The sequence below is a fragment of the Dipodomys ordii genome, unplaced genomic scaffold (assembly GCF_000151885.1).
Source record: "Dipodomys ordii isolate 6190 unplaced genomic scaffold, Dord_2.0 Scaffold21, whole genome shotgun sequence".
NCBI classification, from domain to species: Eukaryota; Metazoa; Chordata; class Mammalia; order Rodentia; family Heteromyidae; genus Dipodomys; species Dipodomys ordii.
Window position 1 is genome coordinate 8,842,359 of NW_012267237.1, and position 16,314 is coordinate 8,858,672.

The 16,314-nt window shown below is 39.7% G+C and overlaps 1 protein-coding gene across 1 annotated transcript in view; it reads right to left on the reverse strand.

Annotated features, from left to right (window-relative positions):
* The window catches only part of Dnah5 (dynein, axonemal, heavy chain 5), a 197,962-nt gene that overhangs the window by 46,202 nt on the left and 135,446 nt on the right, over positions 1 to 16,314 (reverse strand). The window contains exons 58-62 of the mRNA XM_013013842.1: positions 14,707 to 14,821; positions 14,295 to 14,471; positions 10,019 to 10,222; positions 7,494 to 7,673; positions 4,456 to 4,593 (exon numbers count right to left, since the gene is read on the reverse strand). Coding sequence (XP_012869296.1) covers positions 4,456 to 4,593; positions 7,494 to 7,673; positions 10,019 to 10,222; positions 14,295 to 14,471; positions 14,707 to 14,821 — 814 coding nt within the window. The remainder of the gene's footprint in view (positions 1 to 4,455; positions 4,594 to 7,493; positions 7,674 to 10,018; positions 10,223 to 14,294; positions 14,472 to 14,706; positions 14,822 to 16,314) is intronic.

Here is a 16,314-nt window from a genome sequence, read left to right on the forward strand (position 1 = left end):
GCACCGAAAGAAATGCCTTACTGAGAAAATACAGCCTCCAGCCTTCCTCAGAAACACTTCATGCTCTATAGGAACTGCCTTTCTGAAGCCAGACACTCCACCAGAAGCAGAGGACGCCATCTTCCTGGGCCTGTGCTGCCCACTGCCGTCTCTGCCCTGCCCACAGAACATGGGGACCTGCCTTGGAATTCGAGCCATGGCGCTCCAGGTCAGACTCTCCCCCAGACTCACAACTCACGGACAACAGAAACTTGTATATTTCCATGGAAGAAAAATGAAACATTAAAGAAGAGTGAACGATTAAAGAGAAAGGAAAACTAGCATGCATGCGAGTATCATAGAGCACAAAGTAAAGAAATGGATATCCTTCGGGAACATTCAGATATACCTCTCCTGTGAAGGCCTGATTTTTTCGCTGTATCATCTAACTCTACCCCTCCTTTTACTCAGGTCAAACGTTAAGACTGTCTTCAGATCTGAGGCTCCTGAACAAAGGTCAACCATGCTTTGTTTTGTTTTCTAATTTTTGTATATTAGCGATGGACCCCAGAGACTGGGGTGTACCTATCACTCTATGACTAAGATATATTCTAGCCCAGGGCCTTAGTTCTTTAACACAAATGCCTCTGTTTCTCTATATTTAGGAGACAACTAATAATTCTATGTAAAGATTTATGCTCATCAAATAAAATGAGTATGGACAAACTTTGAACTATATGAATACTGGATGTTCATTTATAAATACCACAAACACCTGTATAATTTTATTGAGTATATAGGTATATTTATATCATAGTACCAAGAGCTTAACTTGTTTTGCTTCTTGTCTTTAGCAGGCTTATTTAAATTATTATATCAATATGAATACTCTGAGGCTCTTAAAAATTATCATCTAAATGTTTTATAACCAAGAAAGTGAGGCAGGATAGATCAGAGAAACAGCCACCAGGAATTCAGAGACCGACGCTGCATTAATGAATAGCTTGGTTGAAAGCACAGAAGCACTATTCCCTTTGCTTTAAGCCTTACATTCTCCCATAAGCTGTAACATTTATTAAAAAGAGAAAAAGGAAAAGGAGCAGCTCTCCCCCTCTGGCCTTGTCCTCTCTCCCAAATAATTGGTATACTCTGAGAATGGAGCAAGGATATCTTCAAGAAAGAAACTCACCTTGGGGTTAGGGAGAACATGGGGGAAAATAACTCTCTTGGCACAAAAAATGCTTAGCTCAAGGATGGACAAGCCTCTGAGGGGAACGCATGGCAGAGTTCATCCTTTGCTGGGAAGGATGCCCAAATATCAATGACCTGAGTTTAACAAGGCCAGCCTTGACATCTCTGTGCCCAAAGGATAAAACAGTGTAGCAGCAAGAATGACAGACTGTGCCGGGTGTTAGAATAAAGAGAAGCACTTATCCTAAGGTGAATTTGAGACAAACACCATCCTACCTGTTTCAGCATAAATACCCCTGATGTCAGAGCACTTGTTGCACCAACTAGCAGAGGGCTCTACACCACTTCTGAATTGTGCAGCTTTGCTTTACTACTATATGTCATTTTCTTGGCTTCAGTGTGTCTTAAAACTCTTTTTTTCTTTGACAAAATCACAAGCTTGGTAACCAAGGGCCAGGCCTCTTCCACACTAAAATGGTAACAGCAGTTTGGCAACTTCACAAGCTAGAGCACCATCAGATGCATCCAGTGACAAAGTAGATCATGATATTTTTCTAAATTAAAAACTTGCTTTATAATATATTCACTTTGTAGCATGTTGCTGGGTGCTACTGACTCATGCTTGTAATCCTAGCTGCTCAGGAGGCTAAAGACCACATTTTGAAGTCAGCTGGGGAAAAATCTGAGATTTACCTACAATTAACATTACAGCAAAAGGCCAAAAGTGGAGTTGTGGCTCAAGTGGTAGAATGTTAGCCTTGAGTAAAATGCTCAGAGATAATACCCAAGACTAGCACCAAAAAAAAAAAAAAAAGTATGTAGTGGATATGACTGTTATGTTTGTAAGTAGGCTTAAAATATATAAAAATAGGGACATATGTTCAGCTATAGGATAATAAAGAATAAAATATTATTAGGATTCCTCTTCGGGGTTACCTAAATACATTTTCTATAATGAACACAGACTGATTCTGCAACAATAACACAAGAACTTGCTTTTGAAAGTGAGCTATTTGATCCAGTTTATCCTAGTTTCCTCACTATTCTTTCAATGCAGAAAACTAAACGTCCAACTGAGAGACACAGCCCACATCCCTAAAACCACATGAATCCGCTCCTCCCCAGAGGAGCTGTGCAATGTTTGATTCCACATCATTATTAGAATCACTTGTTTTCACTAAATACAGACTTTCAATTGCTTTCCCTAAAATCTCTATCCTATCCTATTCTTCCATCCACCCTTTCCTGGCTTTTGTTTTCTGGATCCTTGATCCTTTGGGGTCTTATGATATGGGGAAGGAGACAGAGAGAGAGAGAGAGAAGGAGAGAGAGAGAGACAGACAGAGACAGAGAGAGACAGAGACAGAGAAAGAGAGTCTGAGGACACAGGAGGGACAAGCATTCCCCGGAGTCTGGTTATGGGTCCCAGCCCCTACGTCTATTCTCTCTTAACTATTCAGTAAGGTGACTCGATGTTTAGGAGGCCAACAAAAGCTGGAGCCTAAGCAAAGTCTTTGTGAGCTTGTAAAGACTCCTGGCCATGTTCTCCCCTGTGTCACCATGCAAGCCTGAACCATAATGAATTCGAGACTGGACCCTTTCTAGATGCCTCATAAGCCCAAGGGAGAGGGAAGAGCAGCAAAAGTGACTAAAGCTTCACACATTGGTGACAGCAGGTTCCTGGCCAGTGGTTTTTCCTTTAAATTAGGAACTTGCCATTATTAAAACACAAGTTTTAAATCAAAGTTATAGTTTTCACAGCAGTATTCCTATGATTTAATCATTTGCTAACTGATTTAATACAAAATGCTAACATTTAACACCAACAACACAAAACATGAGCAAGCACAATATTTTTACTGTGTGCAGTAGTCCTTCCTGCAAGCGAGGATTCAAATGCTAGAAATGAATGGTCCTTTTTTACAGTTTTTGAGTTGTGTCTTTCAACTTGCAATATTAATTTGTTCCCCATATAAATGAATTCTGTGGTGAATAAGTACACAAACTTATATAGGTGCTGTTATTTCCCTAAAGGTTTAAAAAAAAACTCTTGCATTGCTTTCAGGAGACATCTTTTAGTTAATTTACTTTATTGCTATGATAGAGGCGATTTATAGAGGGATTATGATTACATGAGTCAGTAATGAGCACATTGCTTTTTATACAGTGTCTTCTGTTCCCTCACTCTCTCCGAGTCCCTCCCTCCCGTCTCCACCTTTTAAGAGAAAACGTCATGCATTGTGCATGAACTGAAGCTGAAGAATTACAAGCAGGAATGTCAACCTGGCTACACAAAGACTGAGAAGGCACAGAGGCAATTTTTATAAACAAGTGAAGGAAACAGTAGATCTGGCTCCTATTTACCAAATATAGAATTTATCAGGAGAAAATGCAGATGTTACAGTGCTAGGAACTTACATTACTTGGGAAAGGGATCATTTTAAGCAAAAAAAGTCATTAGAAATTTTCTATAAATAAAATACAAAGGGGAGTATATATTTAGAATAGGGAAAAATCATGACTTAGAAACTTGGTGTCTTTTATCTGTGATCTCTTTGGGCATTTTTTATTCTGTATGCCAAACTTAAAAGACATTCTGTTGATCTTCACCTGGTTTCCTCTCCTTGTACAATAAGGCACAGCCCCAGGTAACCCAAGCCCTCATGGGTTACCTATTCAGGTAAGGAACACTGAAGCTTTAGCTATATTAGCTCTATATTTAATCTGTCTTGACTACCAGAAGGAAGGAGGTCTCAATAGATCTTGAATTGGTGTAAGTAAAAGAAAGAGCTACTAGGTAACACATAAACCTGGACTCTAAAAACTGCAAAATTCCAGAATATACATAGGTAGAGAAAGCTGTTCATAGTCACTGTCCTTGGGATATATAGCCTTATAGTTAGTTATATATTCATCAAGTAAGAGTCCTGAAGTAAGCCTCAGAAAGCCAGGTCAGATTATATCATTGGCCAAACTATGACTAGAGCCCTTACTCTGAACCTCTGTAGACCTTAAGCTCCTTTCTGTAAAATAAAAGTATCCACCCTGTCTACTTTCCAAGACAATTTCAAAAGTTAAATGAAATAAAGTGATGAGACATGATTTGAAGCACAAAGAAAACTCATGTCTGTGAGTAACAGTCTACAGTCAGTAAAGGACTAAGAGTGGGTGTATGTATTTGAATCCCTGCTACCAGCCACGCCCTTGAAGAGAGGAAGTAGACGAGGGACGCAGGCTTCCATCAGCCACGCCGGTGGGTGACAGTCCCTCCCCTGGGATGGTTACCTGCTTTTCAGTCATGGCCTGTTCATACTCTGCCTGCACCACGTCGAGCTCTGCTTGCTTCTCATCCAGCTCCGCCTGTGCCTTCTGCAGATCCTGCATGGCCAGAACGTAGCGGTTCTCCTGCACCACCAAGTTGGCCTGCACGGGATGCACAGACAGCCAAAGTCAGGAAATGCCCAAACACCCTGCAGTCTCAAGTCTGGGAATACAGACACTTGCATGTGTTCCCTGGTCCTTTGCTTCATTCCTAGGATCTTTACAAACCCTTAAGGCCAAATCTTAAGGTGACTTGGTACACAAGTTCATCGGCAGGATATACCTGTCAGCAAACTTTTCTCGGTGAAGTGCCAAATGCAGTACCATGCTCTCAAGATGCTGGACAGGAACAGAAAGTGAACCACACACATGCCAAGGGCAAACACCTAACATCTTACAGGGTGCCGTCATGCCAACTATTTGGTTTGATAGTTGTACTAAACTATTCTCAATCCACAATATGCATTAAATACCAATACACATATCAGAGAGTCTAAACTTGTAAGCTGATCATTTGAAGCTATACTCAGTAGGACAGTATTTGTCTAGCATATGTAGACCCTGGGTCTGATCTTCCGTACCATGAAAATACAATCACAGAACCACTAGAAATGGCACTGCTTGTATTTAAAACTGTCTCCCTAAAGTTGTTCTTTCTTGGTTACTTTGACATGACTATTGAAAACTAACAAAGATACTGTGTGTCAAAAATCTTACTAAAGTAACCCACTCATGATAAGCTATCATATTGTCAGTGTTTCCTACTGCTTCATTTGGAAAAAAAAGTCACAATTTTTTTAAATGAAGCTAACCAACATAATTCAAACACAGATGCCCAGTTTAGAATCTCTAGAATTCTGCGCAACTTGCTTAAACAATGCAACTTGCTTAAATACTGTGCAGCTTGTTTAAATAATAATGTACCCATTATGTTCAATACTTAAGGCTCTATTCATTTAAAATGAATTCTATTTGTATGAACTGATATTTTCATACAATTTTTCAAAGAGATATCTCATTACAATAAAACTGAATCAGATCTAGACTCTATAATTAATATTGATTTAAATGTATTCCTTAATCAAAGTCACTTGGCCCATGTACAGAGATACCAGGATGAAAGAGAACAGCCCTTCAGTGGCTCTGTGTTGATATTAAAGGGATTTCATTCAGAGTTTAGGGACTGTCCTTGATCTCTCCTTACTTCGGAAGCTAGAGTTTGCAAGAGAAGCCCCTCCAAGGATACGATAAGGCAGAGGCCTGTGTCTATATAGCTCAATATATTCATTAGAATCACCTTTTGATGACCTATTCTCCCTTCATCTTTCACCCCTGCCTGGGGAAATGAACATATAAAATCTGCACAGCACACTTATTTAACTGAGGGCCATAAGATGCTTCGGATAAGATGAGTAGTTCAATATTCTAGATGCTCATGAGATTACAGGAAGGCACTTCTAGGGCTGACCTCTCGGAAGGAGAAGCACAGCATCCAGGAGCAATTAAACAGTTCCCTTTGCCCTCTACTGTATTGCCTATATCATCCTGAGACCAGGAGGAGGCTGAAATATGAAAGGTATTGAACACAGGGGAAGAGAAACATATGTAACCCTACTCAGAATGTCCACTATTCTTAAAATAGCTAAAGTGAAAGACAAACTACATACCAAAAATTCAACTGTAATTCTTTTTAAGACACTATGAATGTATGCTTATCCATTCAAAAAAATGTACAAAAGATGTCCTGTACTTTTTGACATTCTGATAAAGGTTTGGTCAATAGCAGATCATCTACTTTTTTAACTAGGCCAAAATCTTCAATGAACCCACCATGCATAATGTCAGACAACATGACACCAATTATTTGCTCTCCCAGTCTGATCTTTTAAGATGTCCAAGGATTCCGGACCCAGAATAAATGGCACTGATATGGTAATAATTAGAAATTATAACTGAAATTATCATTCTACACCTGTCTTTCTGCTGCCCTTGATTATTTTTCTTATGATGATGAAGTTTTGTGGAGAGTTTACAGGTAAGCACAAGTAGATTTTATTTGGTGGTTGGAAAAGACCAAACTTATCCAAAAGTAAAATCAATCAGCCAAGCCCTACATAGGTTTTTTGAGACCACAGTCTTTCATTTTCAAAAAGTGCACTTGTCTGCACCTATAGCTTCTAAAGACATAGTTATCATTTGGATGGGATAAATGTAAAAATGAGGCTTACAGTGACTACTTAAATAGAAGCATAGTCATAATCTGTAAGTCACATTAAATAACAAAGGGAAGAGATCCTTTCCGAGTAGCAAAGGAAGAAAGAGAGGGTCGTGTTTTCCTTAATCCAGGAAGATGCTAAGCATCTCCTGACCTCCAGTGTCCTTATCTCAACCCTGCTCCCTCATACAATCCATTGACTCAAATTTTTGAACATTTTTGGAGATTTTTTTTGGCTGTAATTTGTGGTCTTTTTTTTTGGGGGGGGTCAGTCATGTGGTTTGCACTCTGGGCTTGGGCGCTGTCCCTCAGCTCTTAAGCTCAAAGTGAGCGCTCTACCACTTGAGCACAATGCCACTTCTGGTTTTCCGGCTTTACTGGAGATAAGAGTCTCAGGGACTTTCCTGCTCCTGCTAGCTTTGAACCACGATCCTCAGATCTCAGCCTCCTGAGTAGCTAGGATGACAGATGGAAGCCACTGGCACCCTGCAATTTGTTGTTCTTAGAGCTAGCATTGTATGAGAAAAATGACCAGCAACCCACAATGGACTCAGTATCCGAAGAGATTCAGACCATCCATAAGGGTTCACACAGGTTTGGTTGGAACAGGACTCCAGAGGAGAATATGACATCCTGTGAGCTGTCTTTCTAATACTCACTCTCCTGCAGATCTAAGTACAAGAACAGGGAGGAGGAAGAGTCTTGAGCTAGTGGGCAAAGATAAGACCAGTTGAGCTGCAGTCCCCGCCCAGGCGTGGTTCACACAGTTCTCCCCTCCAAGGAGTACCTTCAGAGGCAGCACCTCTTTGTTTATAGAAAAGAAGGACGCCATGGCTTTGGTCCAGGAACAAAGTCCCGCTACATTCCCACATACACGTTTTGCAGTTTCAATGTTGTAGTCTGCCATTTCAAAGTAAGGATTCAAAAACTCTATTACTTCCTCATTGATGGTGTCTTTGGGGAATTGCTGTGGAGGAAAAGAGAAAAATTAATCAGAAACACTGCTTTGCATCAAGAAAAACTCATATATGATCCTCTCCATGCAGTGAACCTATTGGGTTCAGCATAGCATGTTATTACCATCACAAGGTATTAGGCAAGAATTGTCAAGGTGAGAAGGCAGCCAGGCCTGACTGCAGAAGTCTGTCCAGCCTCTGTTTACTGTGAATGAGAGGTGCCAGCCCTACATAAACATATTGGGATCCAGAAAAAAAGAAAATTATTTAGGTGGTTAACACTAATGTGGTTATTCGAATTTAAAATTTCCTTGTCATTAATCCTAAATAGGTGAATCACAAGCCCATAATACCAACAAGGAAAAACAAACCCGCAGAGATACATTCAGCCTAAGGACATATAGATTGAGCATTTATCAGAAACTAAACACTTAATACATTCAGACAGAAGCTCTATTAAGTTCCCATGAAATGTGAAGATAATAACTTGGACATTAGACCTTGAGGATGGTGAATTAATTTTTAATCATTGAGCTATCAAGAATATGAGAGAATTATTATCTTCTGGCGGGATACAATTTTAAAATAGCAACAGAAATGGACTGAGAATGTCCTCCTTTATCACAAAGAAAAGACTGGCCCAACAAAGAAATGAGACCTTTATAAGAGTGGTGTTTTCTTGTCTAAGTGCGGATGGTTATACATTTGTCAAGTAGAAACCAAGTAAGCACGTAAATAATTTAGTGAAGTAACCCTTCACATAACATACCATAAGAACACACGCTCACTCACACCTTGCCTAATACACATCTCTTAGAGCTTGACAAATAGTGGGCAAATAGTGAAGCCAGAAAAAAATACTTAGCAGAGTAGAAGAGGATGGTGTAACAAAACAAAAAATAGCAAAAAAGTTTGCAAGAGCAGTAAGCTGGCCACCAGGTGCAGAAGGCAGGAATCTGGGCCATTTTGTCAAGATACTGTTAAAAGACAATTACTAGTTTCCTAAGCTGCTTACTGTTGTAGCAGCGAGATATTATAGGCATAACACTGTAGGCATAAGAATCTCACAAACATGATGAATTGAAAACTAAAGTCAAGATTGTGCTAAAATTACAGTATAAAAATGGAAATGGCTTGGGTACATCTGATTCATTGTCTCAAGATGTGAAAAATAAAACAATAAAACTTCTAAGAAAAAAAACGATGGGAGAATTACTGTTCCTCAGGGGTGAGCCAAGATCATAAGGCATGCCTAAAAAATTACTGATAATTAAAATGTAGCTTGGGGTTGGAAGTGTGGCTCAGGTGGTAGAATGATAGCCAGGGAGCAAAAGCATCAGATCCTGAGTTCAAGTCCTGGTCTCAGCTTAAAAGAAATTAACTTGGGCTTGTCAAAACATAGCATTAATAAAGTGAACAACTAAGCCAGGAAGTAACAGAAGATCCTGTGATACTCTACAAAAGAATTAACAATGTTAAGACAAAGACTTAATCAGAAACTGAACAGAAGAATTCCCAAAAGGCTCATGAACCTAGAAAAAGACTTCCAGCTTTCACAAGGAAATGGAAATTAATAGGGCACTGCTATAAACCCACCAGAATAGCTAAAAGAAGGGAATGGGGAAGGTGTAGGACACCTTATCACCACTGGGGTGTAGGTCAACTGCATGGCAGCTTGATTCCAAATTGATTGTCTGCATCTACCAATGCAGCCAGTGGTGGCTCAATGATAGAAAATATTTGCACCTGCATTGAACTTATACAGAACTATTTCTTATCATGATTCCTTGAAAAATGCAGCGTAGAAGCTAGATACACAGCATTTATACTGTAGTAGCATTTATGATTACCTAGGAGAGGGCAAGGGTGATTCAAAGCATCTAGGTCAGAGCACAGGTTCATTGAAAATACTATATTATTTTACATAAGGGTCTTTCCTGTTCTCACGGGGTCCTTGAACCAGTCCCCTGAAAGTACTGGAGGATAGCTATTTGTCGATATGTATGTATCATAGGCATGCATATAAACATATATAGGTTTCTTCAAATTTTTTTAACTTTTATTGATGTTTGCATATTACCAATCATGCCTTAATACACCTAAAGTCTGGAGGAAAATCTCTAATATATATTTTATAGTATATATTCTATATACTACATGATATATATTGTATTACATGTGATATATATGAGTATGTATATTATATGTTATAATCTCTTATATTAGAAAAACTAACTGAAAAAATACATGTGTTCAAACATATATGTATAGTGACTCCCTCTTCGAAACAAATTCTACCCAAGGACTCGACAATTCAGCTGAGCCTCTTTTATTCCATCATTAGTGAGCTACCAACCTGTAAATTCTGCAAAAAGTTCCCTGCAGTCATCAGCTTTAGAGATTCTTGCCAGGAAGGTATGGTACAGCTCTTGTCCAGGTCAATTTTCACAGCATTGACCTTCCTTTGAAACAGCAGCAGCACGCAGTCCATGATCCGCATGATGAGGTGCGGCGGTCTACCCAGCGTGCGGACGGTGGCAATATCCGAAGGCTTGATGGTCTGCAGAGTGAGAGGAGGGGTCATGCAATCTAGGGCAAGAAAGCACTGGCAGCCCAGCCTTTTATGTCTTACACCACCATTTTATTAGTGGACACATAATATTTTTAAATTAGATGCAGAGACATCCCGTAGTAGTGCATGTCCCAAAACAGTCACAGTTTTTACAACTCAATCTGACAGTCGATGGACAGAAATGTTGGTGCACAGATAGAGGGTAGAACTGTAGAAACTTACTTTGTGTCCAAAATAAAAAGTACACACTGAAAATAAAAAATGATAAAGTGGATTTGCAACTAGCAAAATTCTGCACTTGCAATGGGTTTTGTGTGTGTGTGTGTGTGTGTGTGTGTGTTTACACATTAGTTATGTAGGTCAAGAATCTGCCTCTCTATTAAGCAACTCAGACTTGTCACAGTGGACTGACACCAGAGGGTAGCCGCAGGGCTGACAGATTGAATAATTAGAAGTTTCTTCTCTGGGAACTGACCTTTAAATGAAGGAACTTGGGCAATGTGAATTTCACAAAGCTCTCAGGAAAGTTCCATTATGCGCAGCTATTCTTATGGTGTAAATTACTTAACACTCAGACTCATTTAGGTTGAGAATAATTGGTCTCTCTCAAACACTTCATGACATAAGTATTGAAAATTAATAAATATAATAATGTAATATTAAATATAACAGCATTATCTGTAGGACAAACAGCATTGATTATATCCTGCTGGGTCTGGCAAACCTTCTGTCTTGTTTGCATTTGCATCCCTCCTGTCAACAGAAAATAACCAATGACCTTCTCTTCAAAGCTAATGAGTTTTCTCAGAAGACTGAGAAGGAACACACGTACCAGACTTGATGATTTGTGAATGTAACTATGTACCATGAAAAGATTTATTTCAACATATTAACATTTGTGAAAGCTAGATGGGTAGACGTTGAGAATTTGTGGAAAAGAACTGAAATGGCAGACTTCTGTTTGAGATAGGAGCCACGAAAGATAGAAAATAAGTAGAATGGCATGCTTTGGAGAAGTAGGATTCAAATTATATAAGATGTAAGAGCTGGGCAGGCTTAATTTTGCTTTCACTTTAGTAGATCAAATTTTCAGACAGGTTTGGGCTTATACATTGTCAGGGTGTGGGATATGAAGTTCAATCTGTTTTGTGTAAGGATTGAATTCCCCTTTTATCCGCAGGCAAAATAATGTGACTATTATATGCTCTTCTCCATACTCTAGCACAGCTAGGTAACAGCTGAAGATAATTATTACTTTCAGATCAATCCTTTAGATGAGGATGGACATATTCTTCGCTGTTACCTCCGTTTATTGTAAAATTAAAGTAGCTTGATGCCATACTATTAGAGAACTTAGTATAAAATGGTAGTCACCTACTACAAGATTTTAAAAGATCACAGAGAAGCAATAAAGATTGAGACAGAACCAATTTTTTTGTTGTTTAAAAAAGTATCTCTCTAACACATCCTCCTAGGATGTCAAAGCCCCAAGGGTAAAAGGTTTGCTCCCCAGGGCAGTGTTTGGAGAAGTGAGTGGATCTTTAGCAGGTAGGGCCTATAAGATGCTATTAAACCACAGGGGTTATGCAATTGAAGGGGACAGAACAGCATTTGTTGTTTCCTCTTATTTTGCTTCTGCCATGCTGAACTGCAGAGTAACAGACCCAAAGCAACAGAGGTAAGTGATTGTGAAGTAGAACCTCCAAAACTGTTGGCCAATGAAACTCTGTTCTTTTAATAAGCTGACTGTCTTGCGTACTTTGGTATAGTGATACAAAGCTGGCTAGCATACACCTTATTTCTATGTACATTTCTGCACCAATAAGTAGGTGATGCCAGATATCTTAGTGGTAAACAGTGCTGAAAGGTGACACAGGAAAACACTTTGTAATAGCAAAAAAGATGTGAACTCTTTCCAACCGTAAGGAGATACCAGCCTTTTCAGCAAGACCTGAGAGGCCCTGTGGTCTAATTCTGATTCCATCAGGGACTAAGCATTCAGCAAAGGTCTGAAAGGTGATTCTCACTGAGGATCAACTACGCTCTGTGCAGCCGAAGGTGGGAGGAGAAAAGTTGTAACACCCACAAACCTGAGAAACCAAAGGCCCTGGAGGACATCCAGGATGAGGGACAGGAGCCTAGCTAGTGCATGAAGAAAGGGAAAATCAATGAGGAGATACGTATGAAAGTCAGAAAAAAGTGAAGGCATTTTCTTCACTATCTCAAAAGAGCAAGAATGCTTTTGTTTTGGTGATGATGATGGTGTGGAGATGGTGGTGGTAGTGATGGTGATGGTGGTAGTGGTACAGATGCAAAGATTGAGTCCAGGCTAGGCAAGCCCTCCCCGAGAGTACACCCCTCCACCCATGATAAAACATGATAGGATGTTTATATAAAACATTATGATGTTTTATATTAGATATCATGGAAAAAATTATATTAAGTGAAGTAAGCCAGGCCCAAAGAAACATAGGTCCCATGGTTTCCCTTATTTACAATAACTAGTATATGTCTGAGACAAGCAGAAAAGGTCAGATAATATGATGTTAGGCAAAATGAACCCCAAGATAAGGACACAAGTGTTTTTTTCTTTCTTGCTATTGTTCCTAACTTATTTATAAGGTGATTGTTTTGTTGCTTTGTATGTCTCTCCCCTACAGTATAACCCCTGTTGTCACTGTATTTGATGTTGGTATAATTTGGGGAAGGGAAGGGAAAAATTTTGTTTAAATAGGGATACAGGTGGACCCATTGCAGCAATGAGAGGTACAAGATGCTATGTCAAAAAAGGAACTTTAAAACTTTGGTGAAGGGGTGGGTGGAGGGATGGGGTAAGGGCGGGGCAGGGAGTGTAGTCGTGGAGATGGGAGGGCAGGGATGGTAGGAGAAAAACAAAGGAGGAGGCAACAATGCTTGATAAGAAATGTACTCATTACCTTGCTTGTGTAATTGTAACCCCTCTGTACGGTATTTTCACAATTAAAAAACTTATTAAAAAATAAATTTTTAAAAAAGCCTAAAGACTTCATTTTGAACAGAAAGGTTTACAAACACTTCAAGCAGCATGCCTAAGGGGTGGTAAGCGAGAAAACACAAAATGATGTCCAAGTAATGTTGCATGGCCAACTGAGGTGAAATAACTTGAGTGTGAGGCAGAGTGATAGCAGAATTCCCTTCTCTAACTACTTCTGAACCAAGTGTCAACTGCAAAAGGGGCAGATGAGTCAGTCAGAAGTAAAAACAATCCTAAACTGAGATTTAAAAAAAAATCTTAAATTGAATCTTCAACACCAGACCAGACCTGTATGGTCAGCCCAAATTCACTAAACACATTATATTTTTCAGAAGGCAAACTTCTTTTTAATGTCGCTATTCCTGTGATTGCTACGTAATTACAATGGTTAAATGCATTGGAAGCCTAGCTAGTGAACTACATTAGGTGAGTCATTCTTGAGATAAAACACAGACAAATTCAGAGATTGTCCTACCTTCCAGGTCACCTACTTTAAAGTTCTCTTAATGAGTGAGGAAATGTTATTTCAGAAAATTGACATGACTATCCCAACATGTTGTGCCCTGAGCCACCAATGTCTGACACTGTCCACTTCATTAATCAGGAGAATGAGATGCTAGCTTCCTCGTGAGAAATCCATGAAGAGTTAACAAAGTCTCTGCCCAGAAAGCAGTACGTAGTACTTGGGACCATTCTAGTGATGAGAGGCTTGGTGTGACCCTTAGAACATTTCCTTGCTAGGACTGGGAAGGTGGCTCAGTGGCAGAGTGCTTGCCTTACATGCATGAGGCCCTGGGTTCGATTCCTCAGCACCACATAAGCAAAAAGAAAAAAGCCAAAAGTGGCGCTGTGGTTCAAGTGGTGGAGAGCTAGCCTTGAGCTGAAGAGCTGAGGGACAATGCCCAGGCCCAGAGTTCAGGCCCCACCACCGGACCAAAAAAAAAAATTTAAAAAAAGAACATTTCCTTGCTATTACTGATCATATTTTTGCCTGAAGTTCTCCCCCCCAGCCTCAAAAGCAGTATCTGTTCCTTTACATGGATTCACCTGCAATGCTGCTTCTGCTTCCTCTAACGCTGGCTTTGCCGCTTCCAGCTTCTCCTCAGCAATAGCTTTGTCTGTGGAGATACTGTCCACAATGGCCTGGGCCTTGTCTTTTACCTTCTGGACCTCGGCCTTCACCTTTTCTGCAGCCTGCGCTTTCATTGTGACTTCTTTTAAGACCTTGTTCAGTATAAAAACAGAAATAAGATCAAATCAAACATTGCCACAGCCCCAGAAGGAAAGCATCCCTGTCCTGCTTCATCCATATTGCCTAGTGACCCAATCGTCTGCACATAAAATCTACTGTCTCTTACTCTAATGGAAAAAAAATCTGTGATTCCATGGCTACAATGTAGTGATGTTTGTGAACTGGGAGCTCTAGGGGGATGAGACAAGTGTGGAAACATAGACGCACTGTGTCAGCTTTGTCATTGGCCACTTGCAGTTCCTTTTCTTTAACTTCCAGTTCTTTGCTCAGGGCTGCAACGGAGTCCGAAGCTTCTTTCAGTTTTTCCAACCCAGTATTCATTCTAGAGTTGAAAAGCAAGCAGGCAATGTCAACATGTGTGCGATGTAACCATGTTCTCTCACGTATGTAGGAAGAACTGCAGTTGAGTAATGAATATGCATGTAAATAGCAAACCTAAGAGGGCTCTGCAGAAAGGATATAAGCCCAGCTTTTAGCCCCAGACCACCCACATAGGAAGAGCAAGCTCAATGAAAGGTACTCATGACATGAGAAACAACAGTAGATCTGAATCTATATCGTGTAGACAATGGGCTCAGGACATTGAGACCAAGGACAACCGGCTTCAAATGCTTGCAGCCTTCTCATGGAGGAAGGGGAAAGAATGTAAACTTCTATGTTTCAAAGCATCCTATAAAGTGAAAAGAAGAAATACTAGGAAGAAGACAAGGATGTCCACTCTTTCCACTGCTCTTCAATCTAATATTAGAATGCTTAGCAACAGCAATAAGACAAGATGCAAACATAAAGGGGATCCAAATAGGGAAAGAAGAAATAAAACTCTCCCTCTTTACAGATGACATGATCTTGTATTTAAAGAATCCCACAGACTCCACTCCCAAGTTACTCAAGCTGATTCAAAACTTTGGCAAAATAGCAGGGTATAAAATTAACCCTCAAAAGTCAATGGCTTTTCTGTATGCCAACAATGAGAAAAGTGTGGCTGAAATTAGGAAAGCAACTCCATTCATAATAGCCCCACAAAAAAAATACCTAGGAATTAACTTAACTAAAGAAGTGAAGGACCTCTATGATGAAAACTTTAAAAACTTGAAAAAGGAAATCAAAACAGAACTTAGAAAGTGGCAAAAACTCCCATGTTCCTAGATTGGTAAGATCAACCTCATGAAAATGGAAATACTTCCCAAGGCTATCTACAAATTCAATGCAATACCTATCAATGTTCCACCCTCATTCTTCAAGGAAATAGAAGAGGCAATCCAAAAATTCATATGGAACAATAAAAGACCCCGAATAGCAAAAACGATCTTCAACAGAAAGAACACTGCTGGAGGAATATCAATATCAAATTTTAAACTCTACTACAAAGCCATAGTAATCAAAACAGCTTGGTATTAGCACAAAAACAGACCTCAGGACCAATAGAATAGAATTGAAAACCCAGAAATGAACCTACAGACCTATAGCCATCTAATTTTCGATAAGGGAGCTAAAAAAATAGAATGGAAGAAAGACAGCCTCTTCAGTAAATGGTGCTGGCAAAATTGGTTAACTACTTGCAGAAAACTAAATCTAGATCCTTATATATCACCCTGAACCAGAACCAACTCCAAATGGATCAAAGACCTCAGATACCCTGAAAACATTACAGGATGGAATAGGAGAAACCCTAGGACTCCTTGGCACAGGCTGAAATTTTCTTAATAGAGACCCAGAAACACAAGAAATCAAAGAAAGGTTGGACAAATGGGATTGCATGAAATTGCAGAGCTTCTGTATGGCAAAGGACATAGCTAGCAAGCTCAATAGAAAGCC